A 20,615-nucleotide genomic window follows, 5' to 3' on the forward strand; every position below is an offset into this window, starting at 1 on the left:
TTTTAGCCAAGCCAAGTCTCGCAGGTGTAGCCTTATCAGTATTAGATTGTGCGGATAGATATCAATTAACATAAATGTTCAATTTTATATGGAAAACCCCTGTGTAGAAAATATTGCTTTACCTCGCCCGCCAAAGAGGGGTGTAACTCGATCGTCGTGACTCCATACGTAGCATCAACATCTATTCACATGATGGAAACCGAGTGTATGTTTATTAAAACGGGTCATATCAAAGGTCACTTCCTTGTTTTTAAACCTCGCGCTTTCTCGCACATTCATTAAACTAAGTACGTACAACTAATTGTTTACTTGATGTTACATACATGTTCCTTTACTAAGATGTATAAATATTTTAGAATTTACTTCTCCTAGATTATATGGTAAATATAAAATGAATTTTTAAAATCATGCAAGATTGATGGCTCCAGCATACACATGTAGTCACGATTAATGAATAACTAGATCAGAATATATAGTCAGGAAAATGTGTTCGTTGTGCCGACAGGTGCCCGGATCACAGCATGACCCGTCGTCTGCCTTGACGAGTGTTTGGCGGGTGATAAGTCATTCAAAATTCATCTCACAGACTAAAATAAGGACATGATTTGAATTGAGGACAGTAAAGTTACAGTTGATAATCATGGATGAATCAAAAGACAACAGTTGGTTGAGCAAACAGAACGAGGCTTTGCTTGAAAGTCAATATCCACTGCACACTGCTATTCGTGATGGCGATATGGAAAGAACTGTGTCTTTGTTGAAAACAGGACGATTTGATCTATACGAAGAGGACGGATTTTACGGATGGACACCTGTTCACTGGGCAGCACACTTTGGAAAAGTAATAATGTCAACCATAATCATACTTTTTTTCTGTTTTAACAGAAAGCTATATGCAGCACTTAGCGAGATAGACATAAGCTGATAAGTGTGTAGGCATACTGTTGACAAGGCCGTTCGGTCTATTTATAGATCAGTGGAAAATAATACAACTCGGAAAGAAAATGAGGCTGTCGAACTGAATTATGTGAATAGGCAACTTCTATTTATACATCTGAAGTCAAATTGACAAATCAATGCGAAGGCATCTCAATGCACTTGCAATGTTAGAAACCGGCCAAACCCTAGCTGCTAAATAATTAAGCACTTCTGGTGCAACCTGTACATTCATCATGCTTCAGCCAATTTAAAACAAAAACATTGTTCAAAAGAAGTGTGTTTTAACATGAAATGTCACTACTATCAGATTTTTTAGAAAGATGACAAATTGATTACCATGTATTAATGAGGTTCCTAATCATGATAATAAGCCTGGAAATATTTGGAATGTCTCATCTTGAACAGTCCAGAGGTCATTAACCAGTGTTATCATGTTAAAATGTAAGCTAGCATTATCTTGTAGATATAGGCCCTACACTACGAATCATGATTAGCCTTGTAAAAGCTTTCTGACGTTTTTTAATTAATTCATTTAGAATATAACTATACTACCATACCACTAGGGTCAGTTGAACTTCTTTAAAATACAAATGATAATGATGTAAATGATATCTGATATATTTCATTTTCAAATTGTTTTATTTGAATTGAATTTATTATTTGCCACTAAGAACATACAAATGCCGAAGAATTTCTGTATGAACCCTGTCTCTTCAAAATACTACCCAACCTGTGACATTGACATTATTTTCAGTAGATCCTAGTGTTAACTGGTTAATGTACAACATTTATTAGGAACGTACACAAGACTGAAAGAAACTGTATCAGACTTTCAGACTAGTGGCTGAAGTCACAGACTGAACCATTATTATGTTAAACAAAGTCTTTGACACTAGAACATGTGATTATGTTATGTTTGGCTTTCCATGTTTATGATGTTTATTGTTTATGATATTGTTTGTTGTATTGTCACATTCAGGCTATGACAGTCTGTGCTATTCCAAACATGCTACATGTTGTACAGTGCTGTTGGCCCGTGTCATGTGTTACTCTCCTGTGACATTTACTGATACACACCTGTTGCTTATCAATCATTCAACTTTGTTTATGAGAGAAGGTATTTATTGAGTATCATCATAAATGACATTCAGTGATACATTAATGTTTGTTTCCATTTCTCATATACTTTATCATGTTTCTGTTGCAATTATTTGAAATTTTTCATTGTCATCCATGCTTCTTTTTTTTCTCAAATTCAAAGTAACCCTTGCCATATATTAATACCATGGTTACATAGTGTGAAGGTATAATAAACATGATCAAAAACACATGAACATGGTGAAACTACTCGAAAAATATTAGGATTTTTTTCATCTGATCAGGACTAGATGGGACATTGGAGGTGTGTGTGTGTGGGGGAGGGGGGGGGGGGTGCAAATACAGGACACTGAATTTTTGCTCTTTATTCTAGCCTTTTTCAAATTTAAGGCAATCTAGTTCTCTTTGAGTAGTAGACTTGCCCCAAGTTAAGAAGTTTTACTGGTCGTGATACATGCTTATGGTGAAATTAATACTAATATTTGTTCTTTTCAGTCAACCTTTATGACAAAGGCTTAACATTTACATGATTTGGGTATCTTTGAAATATGACACTTGGCAGTGTTAGTCGTTTTTATTTAATACAAATAATGTTGATAAGATTGCCATACTATACCAGAGGGGAAACATATCTTAACGTTGCCATGAAGGAGCAATGTTCAAATTGAATACTAGAGATCTAACCATTTACAGCATTGGAAAGTGCCACTAGTTGATAGAAGACATGGATAATGTTATGTGAAACCATTTCTGAATCTGGTGACTGGTTAAATTTTGTTTGATTATATTTTGTGGTGACAGTTCAAGATCTAGGGGCAGTAGATATTTATGCACATATTTATCATAATATTTGAATGGTGGTTATCTGTGGTCACTCATGATTATTGCTTAACTGGTAAATTAAATATTTTTGAATAAAAGAGGTGTCCGTGGGACTACTGAGGTAATTGATTATTCATTGTGTCTTTTGTAAATCGGCATAAATATGCAGGCCTCAGGGTTAGTCTCACAACTGAAGCAGTGTTTCAGATCATTTGGTTACGTTGGACATTCGGTTACGTTGGACATTTGGTTATGTTGGACATTGACTGATTGTCATCCAGAATGTCTTCAAGTAATTTGCTGAAATCATGAAAATGTCATAATGACATTTGTCTCCTGCAACTTCACAGCAAAATAGATTGATTTACAAAAAATATTTCATGTATCTATGAATCGTGTTAATGTTAAACATGTTATGTGTTAACACAGTCTTACTTTATATATTATTATTAGTCCAAAGCCCAGGTCTAGTAATATATATTTCTGTCATTTTATCTGAGCAAATTCTAATCATTATTACAGGCCATATATTAACTCTAAAAGCAGTTGAAAATGATCCAAAAATGCAAATTTGTGATTGTACATTTGAAAAATGTTAAGATAGAAACTGTTTTGGCACAGCCTGACAACTCAATGGTTTTAGAGTTATACCTATTTGAGACATTCATATTCTAAATATCCTCTGGGTTATAAACTGGTAATCATGGTGATGTTATAAAGATTTACAAAGATGCCCTTTTTGATAATCATGAAACTGAAGTAGAATGTGCCACTTGTTTCCACCCTAATCACTGTCTACAGGCAGTCGGGGCAGATGTGGGTAATGCTGGATCACTGTAGAGTCTAGGCTGTTGCACATGTGCATTGTATTTTAGATTAATTTCATCAGTAAACCTATATTTTGATTTCACAAAACAAGGAATTTTATTGGTCATGCCTTACAACATTTCTGTTCTTTTGTATGTAGTTCAGCATGTTTAGCTTTTGCGAAGAAGAGTAGAAGAAAGGCCCCCATCCTTTGGGTTAGCCCATTTAGTTCATGTTCATATTTCATAGTTAAGTGTTGTGTGTGCATTGTGATTTTAGTTGACGTGCCTTATGCAGCTACTTCAGCATGGTGCAAGCTGCGACGCCGCTACACTTCGCTTCCACCAAACCCCCGCCCACATTGCTGCGTTAGGGGACAATATATACTGCCTTAAATGGTTGTTGCATTGTGGTGCTTCCATCAACAGACAGGTAAATCCAATACAGTAACTGAAATGTTAACTTTGGTTTGTAGCTTGATATCCTGAGAAAGCTTGTGTCAATGTCGAAAGATGGCTCCCCAGTTGTGCAATCGAATCGATCCCAGGTAACTCCTGCTCATCTGGCTGCAATGTCAGGGCACCCCCACTGCTTGCAGTGGGTCCTTCAGGCAGGGACTGAGCCTAGTATTCAGGTAAATAAGTGCATGCTGTAGACAAGCCTAGTTTTGTGACCTCGTGTAATGCCCCTGTGTAACAAATATGTTATCAAGTTAGTACGCAGCATTAGAAATTGGCACTAGTCCTATAGTCCTTGCCAAACTGCCTAATCATTGCTAATAGTTAAGGTAAAATAAGGACGAGTGGAAATGTGCCCTTTTTAAGTGTTTTGCTATATGTTTTCGTTATAAGGATTAGTGGGCTAAAACTGTTAGTTTCTATCGCTGGTCCACATTTATGAAAGGTCAGTGTTTAAGAGTAGAATATATTAAGTCTACAATATGGAGCTTGTGGACTATAACATCCATTGAACTGAATCCAGATAATGTTAATGCTATTTGAAGTCATCATTTATGTTGTATGAAATTGGTATTTTCATAAATGTGCTGGCAATCCAGGCATGATCAGAAAAATCTACACTACATTGGTCATACTAGAGCATGGAATTATGACCTAAGTGAGGCAGTAGGGTGCAAACAGTAGAATCTCATATTGTAAGCATAACAGTTACTTTTCGCATAAACCATTGTCAACATGCTACACATGTTTACATCAGAATAGAGCAATTTGTATATATGATATTTGTAATGTTATGAGCAAGCTGTATCATATGGCCTGACACATTCATTAACTTCCTGTTAGATATGCTAGGAACAAAATATCAGGTATCTTTATTGCATAGTATATATCCTGATTGCAGGCTGTTGGGAGCATTATTGCAAAGTATATATGCCGATTGCAGTACCTGACACATGAAAAAGGATGTTTAATTGGCTCTCAACAGTCTGATCAATTTAAATGTTGATATGATTGGCTTAAAATCATCTTTGATACTCTAACTGGAATGGCAAGCGTTTTCAAACGCTTGAATTATTTTTGTCCTATATCAAACTGGAAAATGACAGGTTTATGGTGGATTATGCAAACGAAATTGAAGGCCACAGTCAAATCACAGCCTCCATTCATGACTCTGAATGTCAGTGAGTTGAACACCAGGTCCAAGAGAAATCCATAGATGCTAGCTAGCATCCATTTCAGGGATTTGCATGCGTGAGGTCCATGAAACTCGCAGCATTTAATTGTAGGGGTCCCAGATTAACAAGTGGATGTACCATGCTACAAAATGGGGAAATCCCAGAGAAATGTCAAGATCGAATACATAGACAATTGTTTTTTCTTTTCAAAGAACATACATGTGTCACATGTATAGTGACCAGACAAAGTTAATATTTTCATGAGTGGCACTCTTTTATTCCTTGCTTGTTGTTTTTGGTAGTTTATAAAATATGTAAAATGTGTTAGTTTTAGTAGAACATGATGAAGGGACAAAAAAGACCCATATTTTGTTCAACTAGAATGAACACTAGTTCTCCCAGTCCTGTGCCATGACTGTCTAGATTAAAGTACCAAGTCTAGTTTAGATCCGTGAAGATCCGGGGTAGAATAGGTCTTCAGTAACCCGGGTCAAAGCATCCGTTGGTCATGTCGAAGACCCGTGTTCGATTCCCGACATGGGTACAATGTATGAAGCCCATTTCTGGTGTTCCCCGCTGTGATATTGCTGGAATATTGCTAAAAGTGGCATAAAACCAAACTCGCTCACTCACAATCTAGAAAGACAGCACATCCATGACAAGTTAAATAATCAAAATCTCAACTGAATTTAACTGTGTACTTGAAAGAATATTACAATTAAAAGCCTTTAATCATTTGTTAATAGCAACTACTTAATACTTCAGTATATATCAAAATAAACTTTTTTTGAAGCTATATCTTTTGTTTATAATGTGAATTTAGAGCTTTCTTTATGAAATGAGCAAGGGAGCAATGCATGTCAAATTAACATGGTATAAAGTTTGCAGGGTACTCTCTAGGAATTTTCGGACATGGGCCTTTTATGTGAAGATTTCTAATATTCCAGAGTATCACCCATACAGCACAATGTTAAGATACCCCATTGTATTTGGAAATGTGGGCCTTTTTTCAATTTAGGGGCTAAAAGCTCAAGGCCCCAGCCTAGAATTAGCCCTGAGTTTGGATTAGCTTTAATATTGGATGTGGGTTCCGTCAAAGTGTATTTAGTGCTAAAGATGCCATTTTGTATTTATGAAAGAGTTTTTACAATTTTTATCCCAAAAATGTGGCAGGTAAAGTTAGGTTACAGTGGTGTCTGTGTGCAGACTGTATCTACAATAAAGAATGACTTTATCAGCAATATCATCATGATGATCATTGTTGTGCCTGCACTTCACATTGACATTTGTTTTCTATCAAAATTACGAATTAAGAATATACAAGATAATATCTCAGATTCAGAGTGAGTGAGTGGTTTTACGCCACTTTTAGCAATATTCCAGTAATATTACGGCGGGGGACACCAGGAAAGGGCTTCACACATTGTACCCATGTTGGGAATCGAACCCGGGTCTTCAATGTGACGAGCGAACACTTTAACCACTAGGCTACCCAACCGCCCTTCTCAGATTCAGAACTTTATCTGTGTAATAGTTATTTTTAAAGCCTTTTTGTCATTCATGTACAAATGTTTCAGCAGTTTGCTGTACATTGGAAATATTATTTCTTCTTCTTCTTCTATAAACATGTCGTGACAAGATAATACTTTTCTTCAGGATTACTGTGGGGAGACACCGCTACACAAGGCTGCCAGATCAGGCAGTATGGAGTGTGTCAGTCTACTGGTGGCACAGGGAGCTGCAATAGGGTGTGTACACTTTGTACATCATGTCTTGGAGTATTCTGAAAAATATTTGTCGGTCCTACTAAAACTGTTTTATATTTTTATCCCCCGCCAACTATGCATAAAAACAGGCTCCGTCCGTCACGTTTCTTTTCCAGAGCATAACCCAGAAACCATTCAATATTTTTCATGAAACTTTGCAGGTCTGTCAATTACATGCTGAACTGGTGCCTTTTGTTATTAAGAAATTTTAGAAATTTTTATTTTTTACGTTTCCATGGCAACAAGATGGACTTAGGTTCCAAACTCTTCTTCCACCTCGGTTAAAAAAGGTTAGGGTTTGTTTAGATTTGATTATGTCATAAATTCTGCAACAGGGGCGCGGGATTTAGAAACGTTAGTGGCAAACTCTTGTTTTGTATTGCTAAAGTACAACCTGCCTCCTCATCTTGTCAAACAGTGTAAGAAAGCTGGATATTTCCTGCACTAGACTCAAGGATTAGTGATTGCTCGTCATTAACTAGTCCTTAAGACAATTCTTTAACACTGAAAACTTTTAGATTTAATGATTTCTTAACATGAAAGATGTTCAATGGGAAAGTCATGTGAGATTATGTGATACAACCACAAAACAACTTTCAAAAGAAATTTCATGCTATTTCAGCTTCCGATTATAGCCACTAGTCCAAAGGCTGCAGTGAGTCTAATAAAATTCTGTTTGGTCTAGTAACTTCAGAAGATAGTAGTCCATATGATAACACTAAAATGTAATGGTTAGGTGCCATGTTTCTGGCTTGCATGCTCAAAGTTTGTGGCACAGACTGCTATTTACAGTTAGACTCTAGGGTGCAGCCTTCAAAATTGGCGCTAGTCCTCTAGCCTAAGATTTCTAATGTGTGTTGAGGGACAAGTAAAATTCCAATAATGGTAGTTCTTAATGACTTGTAACTAGTGTCTCGCTCTCACTCAGGACATACAAGAATTCTTACACTCATATGGAAAAATCAGTAGGACACACATGCCTATATAATAATCTCTACCTCTGTTCATTCATTCTATAAAATAGGTCTGAATGACAAGTATGGGACAGTTTCTGTTCTCAGTAATCCCATGTCTTTCAGATACAGTCTCTAGTCCCAGGCTGGCGAACAGTAGCAGGCTTCACTTGATTTCCAAGGATTTTACTGATGTCATATCTCATCTCAAAAGTGTAAATTTTTTACAAGAATAGATATACCAGTTTTACTTAAAATGAAATCTATTTATTATTAGTTTTCATGATTCTAACAGCCATGCTTTTTTGGACCGTTGAGTATTCACAATGTGAATTAATTGCATCCATTCACAATTTGTGTGCATATAGATATTTTGCAGCCAGTCAATCCCTGCATAGATTACATCCAATATTCCTCTTTTTCTAAACACATACACTTTATTTGGCAGGTTGAGGAATCATAGTGGTCATACTGCCGCCCAGGTAGCCTCCATTGGAGGGTACTCAGAGTGTGCTATCAGTCTGGAGAAATCACTGCAGTTTCAACAGCAATCCATGGCAGCCAACATTGTCCAGACTCACACCTGCAATAATAATAACACTGAAATGTTGTCTCATCACATGAACGATGCGAATAGTGAGAAGGAGCATCTCTGTGGGGATCAACATCCTAATGGGGACACCGATATGGACACTCATTCTGAAGAATCTATGCACAAAACACATATGACTGGTTACCAAGTTACCAATGGCGTTAATATGGACCAGAACGGTTTCTGTGGAATGAAACGGGGAAGAGATGAATTGGAAGAAGAGGTCTTCAAAAGAAGGCGATGTGATGGTTGGTTTCTCAGTACTTTAATGCTGTGATGGTGTTGATAGAAACCCAAAGCAGAAAAATGATTAGACGGGTTGTTGAGGGATTCTTCAACTTATAAGAGATTTTGTGTGGGATGAGTTTTAGTCATGTGGGCTAGGGTTTTGAGGTTCATATGTTGTGTAAGCAGTGTTTCAGATTGCAAGACAGGATAGACACCATTGTTTATGTCCTAACCTCATACGAGACTAGCAGTTTATGTAAAGTAACTCGAGTTTGGGAGAAATCAACTAGTCCCTTTAGATTTTCACTGGTCTCGGATTAAAGACTATTGGCTGTGTCTATCCCTACAAGACGGTTATTGAATTCTGAACACAATTATTGACCCTCCATTTCTGTCCTCTAGCTATGAGGATCTAAATTTTAACCCTTTGTGTCTAATGCCCAAAATGTCTATGTCTAATGCCTGACATTAATTTGAACCATAATGAATCGCATCAATCAGAAACACTGTTATGAGGAAATATTGTTCGAGGGATGATGATAATATAACCTAGCTAACGCCTCTTGGTGTATTTTAGTAGCTGCATGTCTGCATGTTCTCACTGCTGATAGATAGACCATCTACCATGAATATCTCAACACGCAATGTATTTATCACCAATATTATTAACAGGGTGTCCCCGGCATGTAATTAGCCTGCAGGACATGCTGGGTTAACTTGAAAATGAGTTGAGTTTTACAGAACTTGACCACAACCAATACAATCAGAAGTAAAGTTAAACTCTGTGTCTCCCATCCTTCTCTTATTATGTGTGCCAGAATCCTATGGTCATGAGTTCAATTCCCAGATTTGTTTGTCACCACCATACCTTCAGGTCTACAGCAACCCATGCTTGCCGTAACAGGAGACTATGCTTGTTGTAAGAGGAGACTAACGTGATTGGGTGGTCAGGCTCGCTGACTTGGTTGATGCATATCACCGCATCCCAGTTGTGTAGATCGATGCTCATGATGTCAATCACTGGATTGTCTGGTCCAGACTTGATTATTTACAGACTCATATAGCCGGAATATTGCTGAGTGCAGTGTCATACAACAAATATACCTGTGCTTTTGTGGGTTTCACCAAAGTGATAAATGCTCTCAGGTCTGCATCATTTCGGGCATTCCTCCCATGCTGCCATGCGTGATGTAACTGTTCAAAGAGAAGTTAAACCAATTTCACTCATTCACTTACCTTACCGTGTAAGCCCCCCAAAGATTTCAGAACTCTTCCAGGAAACTTAGGCTCAGACCAGAATTGCGTTCACAAGCAGGATTTCTAACACTTACATGCTGACGCTATTTGTTACTGCTAAAGATACATAAATGCTTCAGTATTTTCATTCAGTATTGTAATGCCAAGCAAGTACTTCCCTTTACTGTAACATCACGACTAACTCCTTTCTCTTCCATTCCTTGCACAATCTCTCTGTTGAGATATTATGTTTCCTTATGGTAGTGAATTTTGACCCTGAAATTGTTTCTCTGTGATACTAGAATGGTCACAGGCGACTCCTTCTTTTTCACAGAGCGGCCTTCACACCATGTTGAGGCCACATCTCACAATAACAATATACTGAGTTCATACAATGCTATTCTGGCCATCTCCGCCAATCCCAGCGATACGTCAGACAGTCACTCGCCAGGTACACAGTCTACACTTTTCTTCTGCTGACTTGTCTGTCTCTTTCTTGTGAGGTGAGCTGGCTTAGCTGTAACGCTGTAACATTATCATGAAAACTTTTTGCTTCTCTTGAAATTAATTCAATATTCATATTTACATTGTGCATTGCTACATGTTGGTGAAATGACCATCCATGATACCATTGATAGGGTTTTTCATGTTTTAGAGACAAGAAATTTGAAAATGCTGAAATGACAGTATTTGATACCCTGTCGCATCAATACCCTGCACACACATAAGCAAAGTGATCTAGAATAGTGTTGCTGTTTGATATTTAAGAAACTTCGTTCGTCAGAAGGCCTCAGGTCTAATACACCACAAGTAATGTTGTGCTGGGCGGTCGGGTAGCCGAATGGTTAAAGCGTATGCTGGAGGCCCATGTTCAATTTGTAAAATTCATGACGTGATGTTACTGGAGTAATGCTAAAAGTGTCCTAAAAAACGCACTCACTCACCCTCACTGTGCATCTAACATGTAGTGTAAAGCCCATTCAGGATGTCAGCAGCACGCTTGTACCTACTGTAGCAACTGTACACACTCGTGGTAGTTCATGGTGGTGGTTTTTAACGTTTATATACAGCAAGTACTAACCATGACCCAAATGTTTAACATTGAAGTTTTCGAGGGTCCCAATATTCAAATACTATGACATCATTCTGAAACATTTTGTAAAAAAATAAGTACACAAGTTTTGATAAACGTTATAAAAGAGGTTTCATTAAGTGATAGACTGTGATATTTACATTCCCAGCCTATTTGACTCAAAGGGTCTGTATGAGCTTATTGCCTCTTTTGTTTCTGTTACCTGAAATCTTTTTGACATGTAGATTTACATCAGTATATTGACCACACACACGTCTCAAGACTTGTGGCTCTGAATGATATATGGTGAATGAAAATTGACATATGGTCTGTCATTCATATAAAGATTTTTGTATATTTATGAATAATCTGATACCTGATGTGTCGTATGTGAAATGTCTCGATTCAAACTGGATGCAGGTTTTCATTTGGTTACGTATTGGAGTATTTATGCATATTAATGATGCAAACAGTCATCTGAAAGTTTAGTCCCTCTAAAGCCTGTAAATGTTAACTAAACTAAGATCAGAGTTAGAGAGTGTTCCAAGTGTGTCGCTGCCATGAGCCAGGTAAGCATGAAAGTTACAGAGCCCAAGGCTAAGTTTGAGTACTCTTTGAAATAGTATGACATGATTTCAAATTTCATATAAATGATTAACACTTTCAAACCCCACACTAAATACTTTCCCAAGAAGGCATTTTATTCATTATTCACATAATGCATGATATCTGCTATGTGTGATGAAATATTTCTTGTTACCATGGTTACCCATCTTTTTCCATGATGACTTTCATGGAAGCTTCAGGATGTGTCTTAAGCTTACTCCCAGATTTTCTCCACACAGAAGCAAGAGTTATCCCCCCTTGCTCCATGGACCCGGATGAACCTTTCCACCCTACCAATCCCATGCCTTCGAGTGGATCCTCTTCGTGTCATGTGATCAGCCAGAATCAAGACATTCCAGTTAAATGTTTAGCCCTGCAATCTCATATGATATGAGCTTTTGTATAAAAGTATGGCCTATTTGATATTGTTGTTTGTAAATAATGAGGATGAATTTGACAGTGGAATATGACCAGGTTTACCAGTGGCTTAAGCTAGAGATGTTTATGAATGCTCAGATGGAATAAATTTAGCATGTTTAGCGCAATGCTATATGAGAGATATTTTTTTGCTTATTTGAAACCAGTATCTTTTCTTTTAAAATTCATAGTTTCTAATTATTAGCTTATTCTCATCATGATATGGCTACAATATTGTCAATGGAATGTAAAATTTGAACTTGCTCTCTCTAACTCGCATCGGTAAAAGATTAGCATCCATTAGCTGTACATGTATGATAATAAATGTATTAAGAATTCTTAAACAAATCTCGATTAATGTCTAAGTATGTGTTTTTCTCAAATCTGCTTTAGGTGTTCAAAATTAAAAATGACAGCCAATGGTTCCTTGTCCAAGTTAAGACATAATTGAGCAGGGAATCCTCAGATCATTTTGATAAGACAAGAACCATCAAGGATCCCAGCACCTCCCTTTAAATTCTAACACTAGATATATTTAGCTGATATGTATATCTGTCTGGTATGATCCCTGGATGTGATAGGTCACCAGTGTCTCATGCTTGTCACAAGAGCTAGACCCGTGAAGATCGGGGTTAGAATTGGTCTTCAACGACCCATGCTTGACAGCCGTCATATTGCTGGAATATTGCTGAGAGCGGCGTTAAACAACACACAAAGAAAACAAAACCTGACAGATTGAGCTGGCAGCGTTAAAAATTGGCACTGGTCCTGTAGTCCTTACCAAACTGCCAGATAGTTAGGGTATACTAAGGACTAGTAGAAATTTGCTGTTTTTAAGAGTTTTCCTATATATTATCATTATAAGGACTAGTTGACTGAAACTGTTAGTTCCTATCGCTGAGCTGGTCATTACACAGTGGGACTTGACTGCTTGTGTGTCCCTGAAGATTGGTGCTCATGTTCGTAACCACAGGTTCAGATTAGTATAGGCCCTCTTGACATAGCTGTAATATTGCTGACTAAAACAGACTATGGAGCTAGACAACATTTACTGACACGGTGTTGTGTAGGACTCTTAGAGTAACCAGTTTGGTTTGATATCACAATTTCAAAAAAAAATTAAAATGATATTTCATTTCTGAGTCCCTGTTACAGATAAAAGCAAGGGTAGTGCCTGGGCCAAGTAAGAAAAGATATGGACAAGTTTAGACAACACAAACAATGTTAATAAATAAATGAAGCTATGGTTATGCATGGTGATATTACTAGTAAGATTGATAGTCATATTAGAGGTCTGGATATTATGAACTCAGATGTAGTTTTAAGTTGGACAGTGACACTCATTCACTCACATCCACTCACTTTCTTTACTAAGCCATAAAAAGGGTGTGATATAATGACATCAAAACAAGTTTAAGTGAGCAATAACTATGTACATATTAAACCCAGATCACTGAGCTCCAGAATTAGCTAGTTCACGGTAAAACATCCACTTGGTATAGAACTTAGGTTGTTGGCTTTTGCTGTTTCTTTCAATGATATATCTGTTGTGAATGTAATGTTTAGAGTGATTAAAAGTTAGGATAGTTTTCAAATATTAATACAAGTCTAATTCTTTCCAGATTCCCACCCAAGCCAGTCACCCAAGCAAGCTTTTGTGATAGCTGAATCGTCCATTGACATGCAAGTTCCCTGCAGCATGGTTGAGCACCACAATACCGTGGTGGTGCAGGAAGGTTATGACAGTGTCCTAGTCAACTCTTTTGCAAGTCAACACTAAATATTTATAGTGAAACACAGATCAAGGTCTCAACAACTATTTGTTTCCAAGCATAGTCATTGTTGGGAAGATCATGTTACCTGAATTTATAGCCAGTTTAGTTATTCTGGACATTCAGAACTAAGGAAAGCTTTTTGTTCAGGTGCAATGTCATGCCTGCTGTTTAATATGCATAACTTATTGATGTTTAGTATTTAAACATTTATTTAAGGTCATGTTTATTTATTTGTGTAGGTGGGCAGTGGGGTAGCCTAGTGGTTAAAGCATTCACTCGTTATGCCTAAGGCCTGGGTTTATTTCCCACATTTCGCTGTGATATTGCTAAAAGTAGCGTAAAACCATACACACTATTCTATTCATGCAGGTAATAGTGTTCCCCTTTAATACAGCTGTGCCCACTCATTTGTGAACTTACTTTAGCTGGAAATAAACCCAAACCCTAAAATGGTGGTTCTCCTACCTTATTTGGTGTGAAGACCATGTTCAGCACGCAGTGGTAGAGTCCATTAAAAAGCCGACTGGTGAAGTCGTGCTCTATGTGTAATTGTTCATGTGCCACTTTGGCTGTCCCATAGGCAAACAGTTTACCCCTGCTGTTATCAACTGCATTTATAATGCACATCCACAGCTTCAATTGTCATGATTTGTCTGAAGTTTGTTCAGCAGCAACTCTTCATCAATAGCTGACATCATGGAGATCAGATCAGATCCTGCCTCGCAGTCTGTAATCCCAGTTAGGGTTCTAGTTAGTTTGTTAATCGATATCAGAAATAGGGATATTTCTGTTGCATAGGTTCCTTTATGGTAATTTGCTAGTTGGTGTGTGTCTTTTGTAATCGTAAAGAAATCTATAATGAGTTAGTAGATGAGTTCATGTATGTTCAAGAAGTTGACATAATATTGCATTGATGGACAAATTGGACTTTGTGATGGAATGTTTGTGATGTTATAAGGCTTTTGATGTGAGGTCTATTAGGGGTGATAAGATGCAGCAAGGTCACGATAGGATATGTATTGTGATATTTACGTCAAATCATGTGGAAACTTCTTGACTATATTTCAGAGCAATTTCAAAAGAAAAGCTAGCTGTTGACACATGTCCGTAGTGGCTATTTTGAGTAGTGAACTTAAAACACCAATTACAAGACATTTTGCAATATTTGACTGATAAAAAGTGGGGTGGGGGTGTCGTAAGACAAGTAGTAAGTAATTTATTTTAGCAAGTGTATCGTCTTGCATCGACACAGTAAAAAATGTATCGTATCGTGGCATGAAAACTCACAGTGCACCGATGTATTGTTTCACCCCTAGGGTCTATATTTAACCCAGTAATTGAAAGGTGATGCTTTCATTGCTTTCATTTCAACATATTATGCAAACAATAACCTGCATATCAGAGTGAACCTTGAATTAAAGTTTTTCCAAGATGTGTCTTTTGGAAGAGTAAATATTTCAAGAAGCACAATGTGACTGGTGTCATTGTGTGTTACAATTTAATGGACGTTCAGTGCTGCAGATTTTTTGTACTTGCCAAAATAGCACTAACAATATGTGTTATACAGCTTATTGTAAAGGCATAGTATGTATGGCATAGCATTTTATTTATTCAAACGTAAGAATTTAACTTGGTAATGACACTAATAAACAAGTTAAGACATCTTTGCCACTTGTATGCAACATTTTCATGCACATGCATTTAATGGAGGGAGGGGAGCAGGCCCATGCATTAGATTTATGTTTTGTCTAGGATCGGAAACAAAACTATTTTGGTGAGTTTACTGGCCTAACGATGTTAACCAAAACATTGCCCAAAGACAAAGAATATGTATTTTTGAGCACAACATTGGCGTTGCTATTGATCTTGTATGACCATATGAGGTAGCCGTGTTGAAGAAAATTATTCTTCCGGAACTATTTTGAATTTTCCAAAGAGGTTTAATTGATTGTGTTTTCTATTTGTTGTGTGTAAGTTAATGTAATATTAAAGTGCTCTATTTTTTATATGTTGTTGAATTTGATATGTATTGTTTATCATGGTTTTTTCATGCTTGAAGATAAGTTTTACCAAGTTATTTGGCAATAACCAATGTTAAGTCTCAGATAACACTGATTACGATTGCAGTAAGATTTCTCGTAACACGTACATGTATATTGCCAAATCATTTGGGTTTGTTGGCACATGTTATGCATTTGAACAAATGCTTGAAGTATTTGTAAAGTGCGCAGTCTTCGAAAGTAAGGGCTGAAGGGGTCCTAGTCAACACTAATGTTAAAAGTTTATAATTTAGGCGTCCTTTGATTCAAATACGAGCAAGCCTCAAGGTGATCCCCACCCCAGCCCTGATATTTTGACACTGGCATGGTAGATGCAAGCAGATATTAATGTACTTATGCCATAAGTCGGCCCGTTAACCTTCAAAGTGGTAAACTCTTTTCAACAAGTAACTTGAGAAATATTGATGGAACATAATGCACACTTCTTACTTGTATTTGTCTCAATAGCCTACCTTGAACATGTCGTAAGAGGCGACTAACGGGTGCTGGTCAGGGTCGCTGACTTGGTTGATGCATGTCTTCATATCCCAATAGCGTGGATCGATGCTCATGATGTCAATCACTGGGTTGTCTGGTTACAGTCCACCGTCATATAGCTGGAATATGGCTGAGTCAGGTGTTAAACAGCTAAGAAACAAAACTTGAACATGATTGTATCTCGAGTTCCCGTTCTAGTTTGGCACGGACACATGTACATGATAGGAAATGTGTACTGGTTCTTGTGTGGATCAGTGACATGGTCCTTTAAGTTTTATTCCAAAGAACATACAATAAATAAAATTCTGTAATCATCCATATGCCATGCAAGACTCTACCCATTGGTGCAAACACACTGGAATGTCGGGGATATTGATGACACTCTCAGTGTTAGGAATTGGCTCTAGTCCTGTAGTCCTTGCCAAAGTGCCCAATAGTTAAGGTGTCATATGGACTAGTAGAAACTTGCCATTTTTAAGGGTTTTGCTATATGTTATTATTATGAGGACTAGTAGACTAAAAATGTTAAGTTTTTTACTGCTGCACTCCTGTTTTATTCACGGTTTCACAAACGGCCACTACAGCCTTAGTCCAATGAAAGGCCTCTGGATCCTGCACCCTAATGTGAGGGATCTTGATCACAGATTACATGCCAAATGCTGGGTTGCCTTTTATTCAGTACTCGTTTCACAAACTGCATATTTCCAATATTGCATCATAACGTAGGAGTTACAATTGAACTTGTTTAAAAGAAAGAGGTTAAGAACTTGTCAAAAGCAGTAAGAAATCCCAATCAAGCATCATGTTCATTGTTTTAGTATGAAGCCAAGCCAGTTCATTATATTTTATTTTTTATGGACAACTTTAAAACATGGGAGAAAATATGTAAATGCTGTTGGGTTAAATAGCTTTTATTTAGATTTAGAAGACTAACACCTTTTCAACCCCCATAAGACAAAGAAAATCTCATAAGAATTTAATTGGTTTTGCGTTAAGTAGATTTTCCTGTTCCATTATTGACAAACAAGTGTACAAGCATGACTGATGTATGTCTGAGCTGGTGGTATGTCCCTCTGATATCCATGCTACATGATGTGCATTTGTACCCTGCTTCATCCTTGGTGATCAGTGAGTTATTACGTCTCCATTCCATCATGATATCCATACCCTGGACACATACACCAACAAAGTTTCATTGCGGAAGAGACGTCAGGAGCACCATTTCCCTCATTGCTAACCTAGCACATAACGTGAGTCGCTTGAGATCAACAACCAATCAAACTGACTCTTCTTAATGACAAACTGGCATAGATCTACCTTCAAAATAGCTGCCTTGATATATGTCAAATAAAGAATTTTGCTGCAAACTAGAATGAACTTCATGCTGGAAGAGATGATTTTCTTGAATATTAAGATGGGGAGGGAAGTCTGGGGATTTCAGCGCCCTTTACAGCTTGAGTTGTATACTCCCCAGGGAGTTGAGAATGATAACTGGAATGCGAACGGATCTACTGGTCGAGGAACAAATAAAACCTATATCATGTTATTTGATTGGATGGCTTTTTGCAGTTAGTTGAACTGGACTTACGAAACACGAAGCTTTGGTGGTAAATGAGTTCAGGGTATACAGAATGGAGATGTAATAGGGTGGATATCGGGGATGACCCTGCTGTTGTGTTGTTCTTTCTGTTCACAATAAAACTAGTGCTTGTCTCTTATTGTTTTGCTTTGATGATCACACCTCTGTCTCTTATATTAGATCATATTCTATTGACAGTGCTCCAGGTTTATGCTTGTTAAGGTTCATGACAAGTTGAAACAATTTGACATCAACGGTTTTGTTCTTTTGTACTTTTTATTCCCCTGGCATATAATGCTGGGGATATGGTCATCATCTGGTCTGTCTGTCCATATTGCCGTCTCTATGTCGTTTCCGGAGCATAACTTGAAAAAGAGATTTTTCATCCAAACTTGATACATGTATGAAACAGAGGCTGAAGTGGTGCTTTCTGCTATTAAGGAATTCTTTTAAATTTTATTTTTTTCCATTTTCCATGGAAATAAGTAAGACTTAGCTGAAACAGGGGTAGGTGTTGTTTTGGGAACAGAACTAAAAAACTATTCAAAATTCTTCATCCAAACTTCGTAGATGTATTAATCAGGGGATAAAGTGGTGCCTCAAGCTGTTTTTATTTATTTTTATTTTTTATGAAACAAGTTTACATTGACTCTGTTCTAATTGGTGTGTACCTGACATAGAAATACAAAGTTATGAATCCCAATTCCATGATATTGTTATGATAGCTCACTGAGTACTCTTGTATACGGTCAGACAGATTAGATAGAAATTCTCTCAACAAGTTGGACTTACTGTAACAGTCAGATGATTTCTTCTTTCAAATTTGTTTGGGCCAGGGCATTTGTCATCTTCTGATGACTGTTCTTTATCAGTTGCTTTTCTGTAGTTTTTTGTTTGTTTGTTTGTTGTTGTTTTTTGTATTGATAAGTTTCATGAGTTCCCCACTCAAACCGTGGTGCTTTTGACCTTACTGAAGCTTATTTTTAGTTGTGTCAAATAAGTATTAGGAAAAGAAACCCTTGTTATGAATAATTGTGCTTTGTTTTTGTAGTTTTGAAATATTATTATTATTTTTTGGCTGAGTGTTAGATTTGGTGTCTGGATAGTGATTTTTAGGAGTAGTAGTATTCAGTAGAGCCACATCACTTCAGATCCTGTTATCTCAAAGTAGGCCGAGTCTTCACAGCATCAACATTTGAGATTTATGTAACAATAGGTGGTGGTCCCTACATAATATGAAACTGATTGTTTTTTAGTGTCATGATGTTACAAATTTCATTTGTGCTGTTATGACCCCATCTAAAACTAGTGTCTCGAACAGGTGCTTGTTATCTGGGGATGCATAATTCTGTATTCTAGAAGGTTATGATATTATTTAAAAAACTGTTTATTTGTTTCCTATGAGATGCATGCGACTCCCTGCATATTGAAACATATTCTTTCAGATTTGAGATAACAGAAATATGATGTATACAATTTTCATTTGGTGTTACTAGAAAAACAACAGGTCCCATATGTGTAGGAGATAGTAATCTCATACTTGTGTGTAGATGTGTTCATTTGTTTTTCAACATTTGTTATTATGTATAAGTAAGTGCATATCAAATGCTCTTTTATGATTCTATATAAGGTGTTTTTTTATCACTTTTCATTTCAGTTTTTAGGTACATAATTAGGAACGTATGTTTTAGTGACCTACCATGCTAGCTTGTTGTTTGTGATTGCCTCAGTTTTCATGTAATGGTGCAAAGTAATTGATCAGGGAAATAATAAAATGTTGATTGAAATAAGTAATATATTACTCTCAAATCTATCAAGACGTGTATCATACAGTGTACAGATCTGATTTTCCCTCTGACTGTTCATTGTTTCATTTTCTACATGCTTGTGAAACAGACCCTAGTATGGTCCCACTTGCCAGTCTAGAATTGTACATTTTTGCAATTCATTAAAATCAGTTTTCTCTCCTTGACATCTTGTTGTTTTTTACAAAGACATGTTTGACTTCAACAGCTCGGGTTTTACTGGATGCTAAGTACTGAATCCTATATTAATACAAATTTAGACTGGACACATTCTGTACATTGTAATCCTGGCTTCTGTCAAAGTCTGTTTGTAGTGCATGTATAAACTGATCCACAAATACAGTATCCTTAGGTTTCAGACATTATGCTCAATACAAACTGCGAATGGTCAATGTCAATGGCTATGTATCCAGGGTTAGATAAAGAATATAATTAGGCCACAACAAACTGATTTTCTTTGTCAACATTGAAAAGGAGATTGTAATTTCACATCTTCCGGAGGTAAGATAGATAGAAGGGACACAACTTGTTAGAGCCACTGGTGCCACTCAGATCAAGCCCAGAAATTCCAGCCCAGATGGCCAAGGGAAGGTTGAGGAGCCAAGTTTATGGAATTCTCCATTCAGAGTTGTTTCTCTTAGTTGTACCAGGATCTGCTGCATATACCTTCAAATTCCAGATTTGATCTGATCATGACCCATGGTTAGTCAACAGCAGGGTAGTTAGTTTAGTTAAAGTGGTATATGTCCA

General features: G+C 37.1%; 2 protein-coding genes across 9 annotated transcripts in view; one reads left to right on the forward strand and one right to left on the reverse strand.

Annotated features, from left to right (window-relative positions):
• The window catches only part of LOC139449513 (sorting nexin-25-like), a 42,847-nt gene extending 42,643 nt beyond the window's left edge, over nt 1-204 (reverse strand). For both annotated transcript variants that reach the window (XM_071230939.1, XM_071230938.1), the window contains exon 1: nt 123-204. The gene's annotated coding sequence lies outside the window, so the exon portion shown is untranslated. The remainder of the gene's footprint in view (nt 1-122) is intronic.
• Nucleotides 205-531: 327 nt separating this feature from the next.
• Nucleotides 532-20,019, forward strand: LOC139449454 (ankyrin repeat domain-containing protein 10-like). Of its 7 annotated transcripts, none has more exons than XM_071230859.1 (7): nt 532-841; nt 3,946-4,098; nt 6,956-7,047; nt 8,467-8,858; nt 10,409-10,525; nt 11,992-12,110; nt 13,792-13,911. In XM_071230859.1, exons 1-7 carry the CDS (start codon nt 641-643, stop codon nt 13,828-13,830), a joined length of 1,113 nt encoding a protein of 370 aa, XP_071086960.1. In that variant the 5' UTR covers nt 532-640; the 3' UTR covers nt 13,831-13,911. The 7 variants fall into 7 exon arrangements, with proteins under 7 accessions (XP_071086960.1, XP_071086958.1, XP_071086959.1 ...); XM_071230857.1 differs by lacking the exon at nt 3,946-4,098 and adding an exon at nt 4,142-4,300; XM_071230858.1 differs by lacking the exon at nt 3,946-4,098 and adding an exon at nt 4,142-4,300 and having other exon boundaries at nt 11,992-12,160; nt 13,792-13,878.
• The last annotated feature ends 596 nt before the right edge of the window (nt 20,020-20,615 follow it).

Source organism: Haliotis cracherodii, unplaced genomic scaffold (assembly GCF_022045235.1).
Source record: "Haliotis cracherodii isolate W230 unplaced genomic scaffold, xgHalCrac1.p SCAF_8, whole genome shotgun sequence".
Taxonomy (NCBI): Eukaryota; Metazoa; Mollusca; class Gastropoda; order Lepetellida; family Haliotidae; genus Haliotis; species Haliotis cracherodii.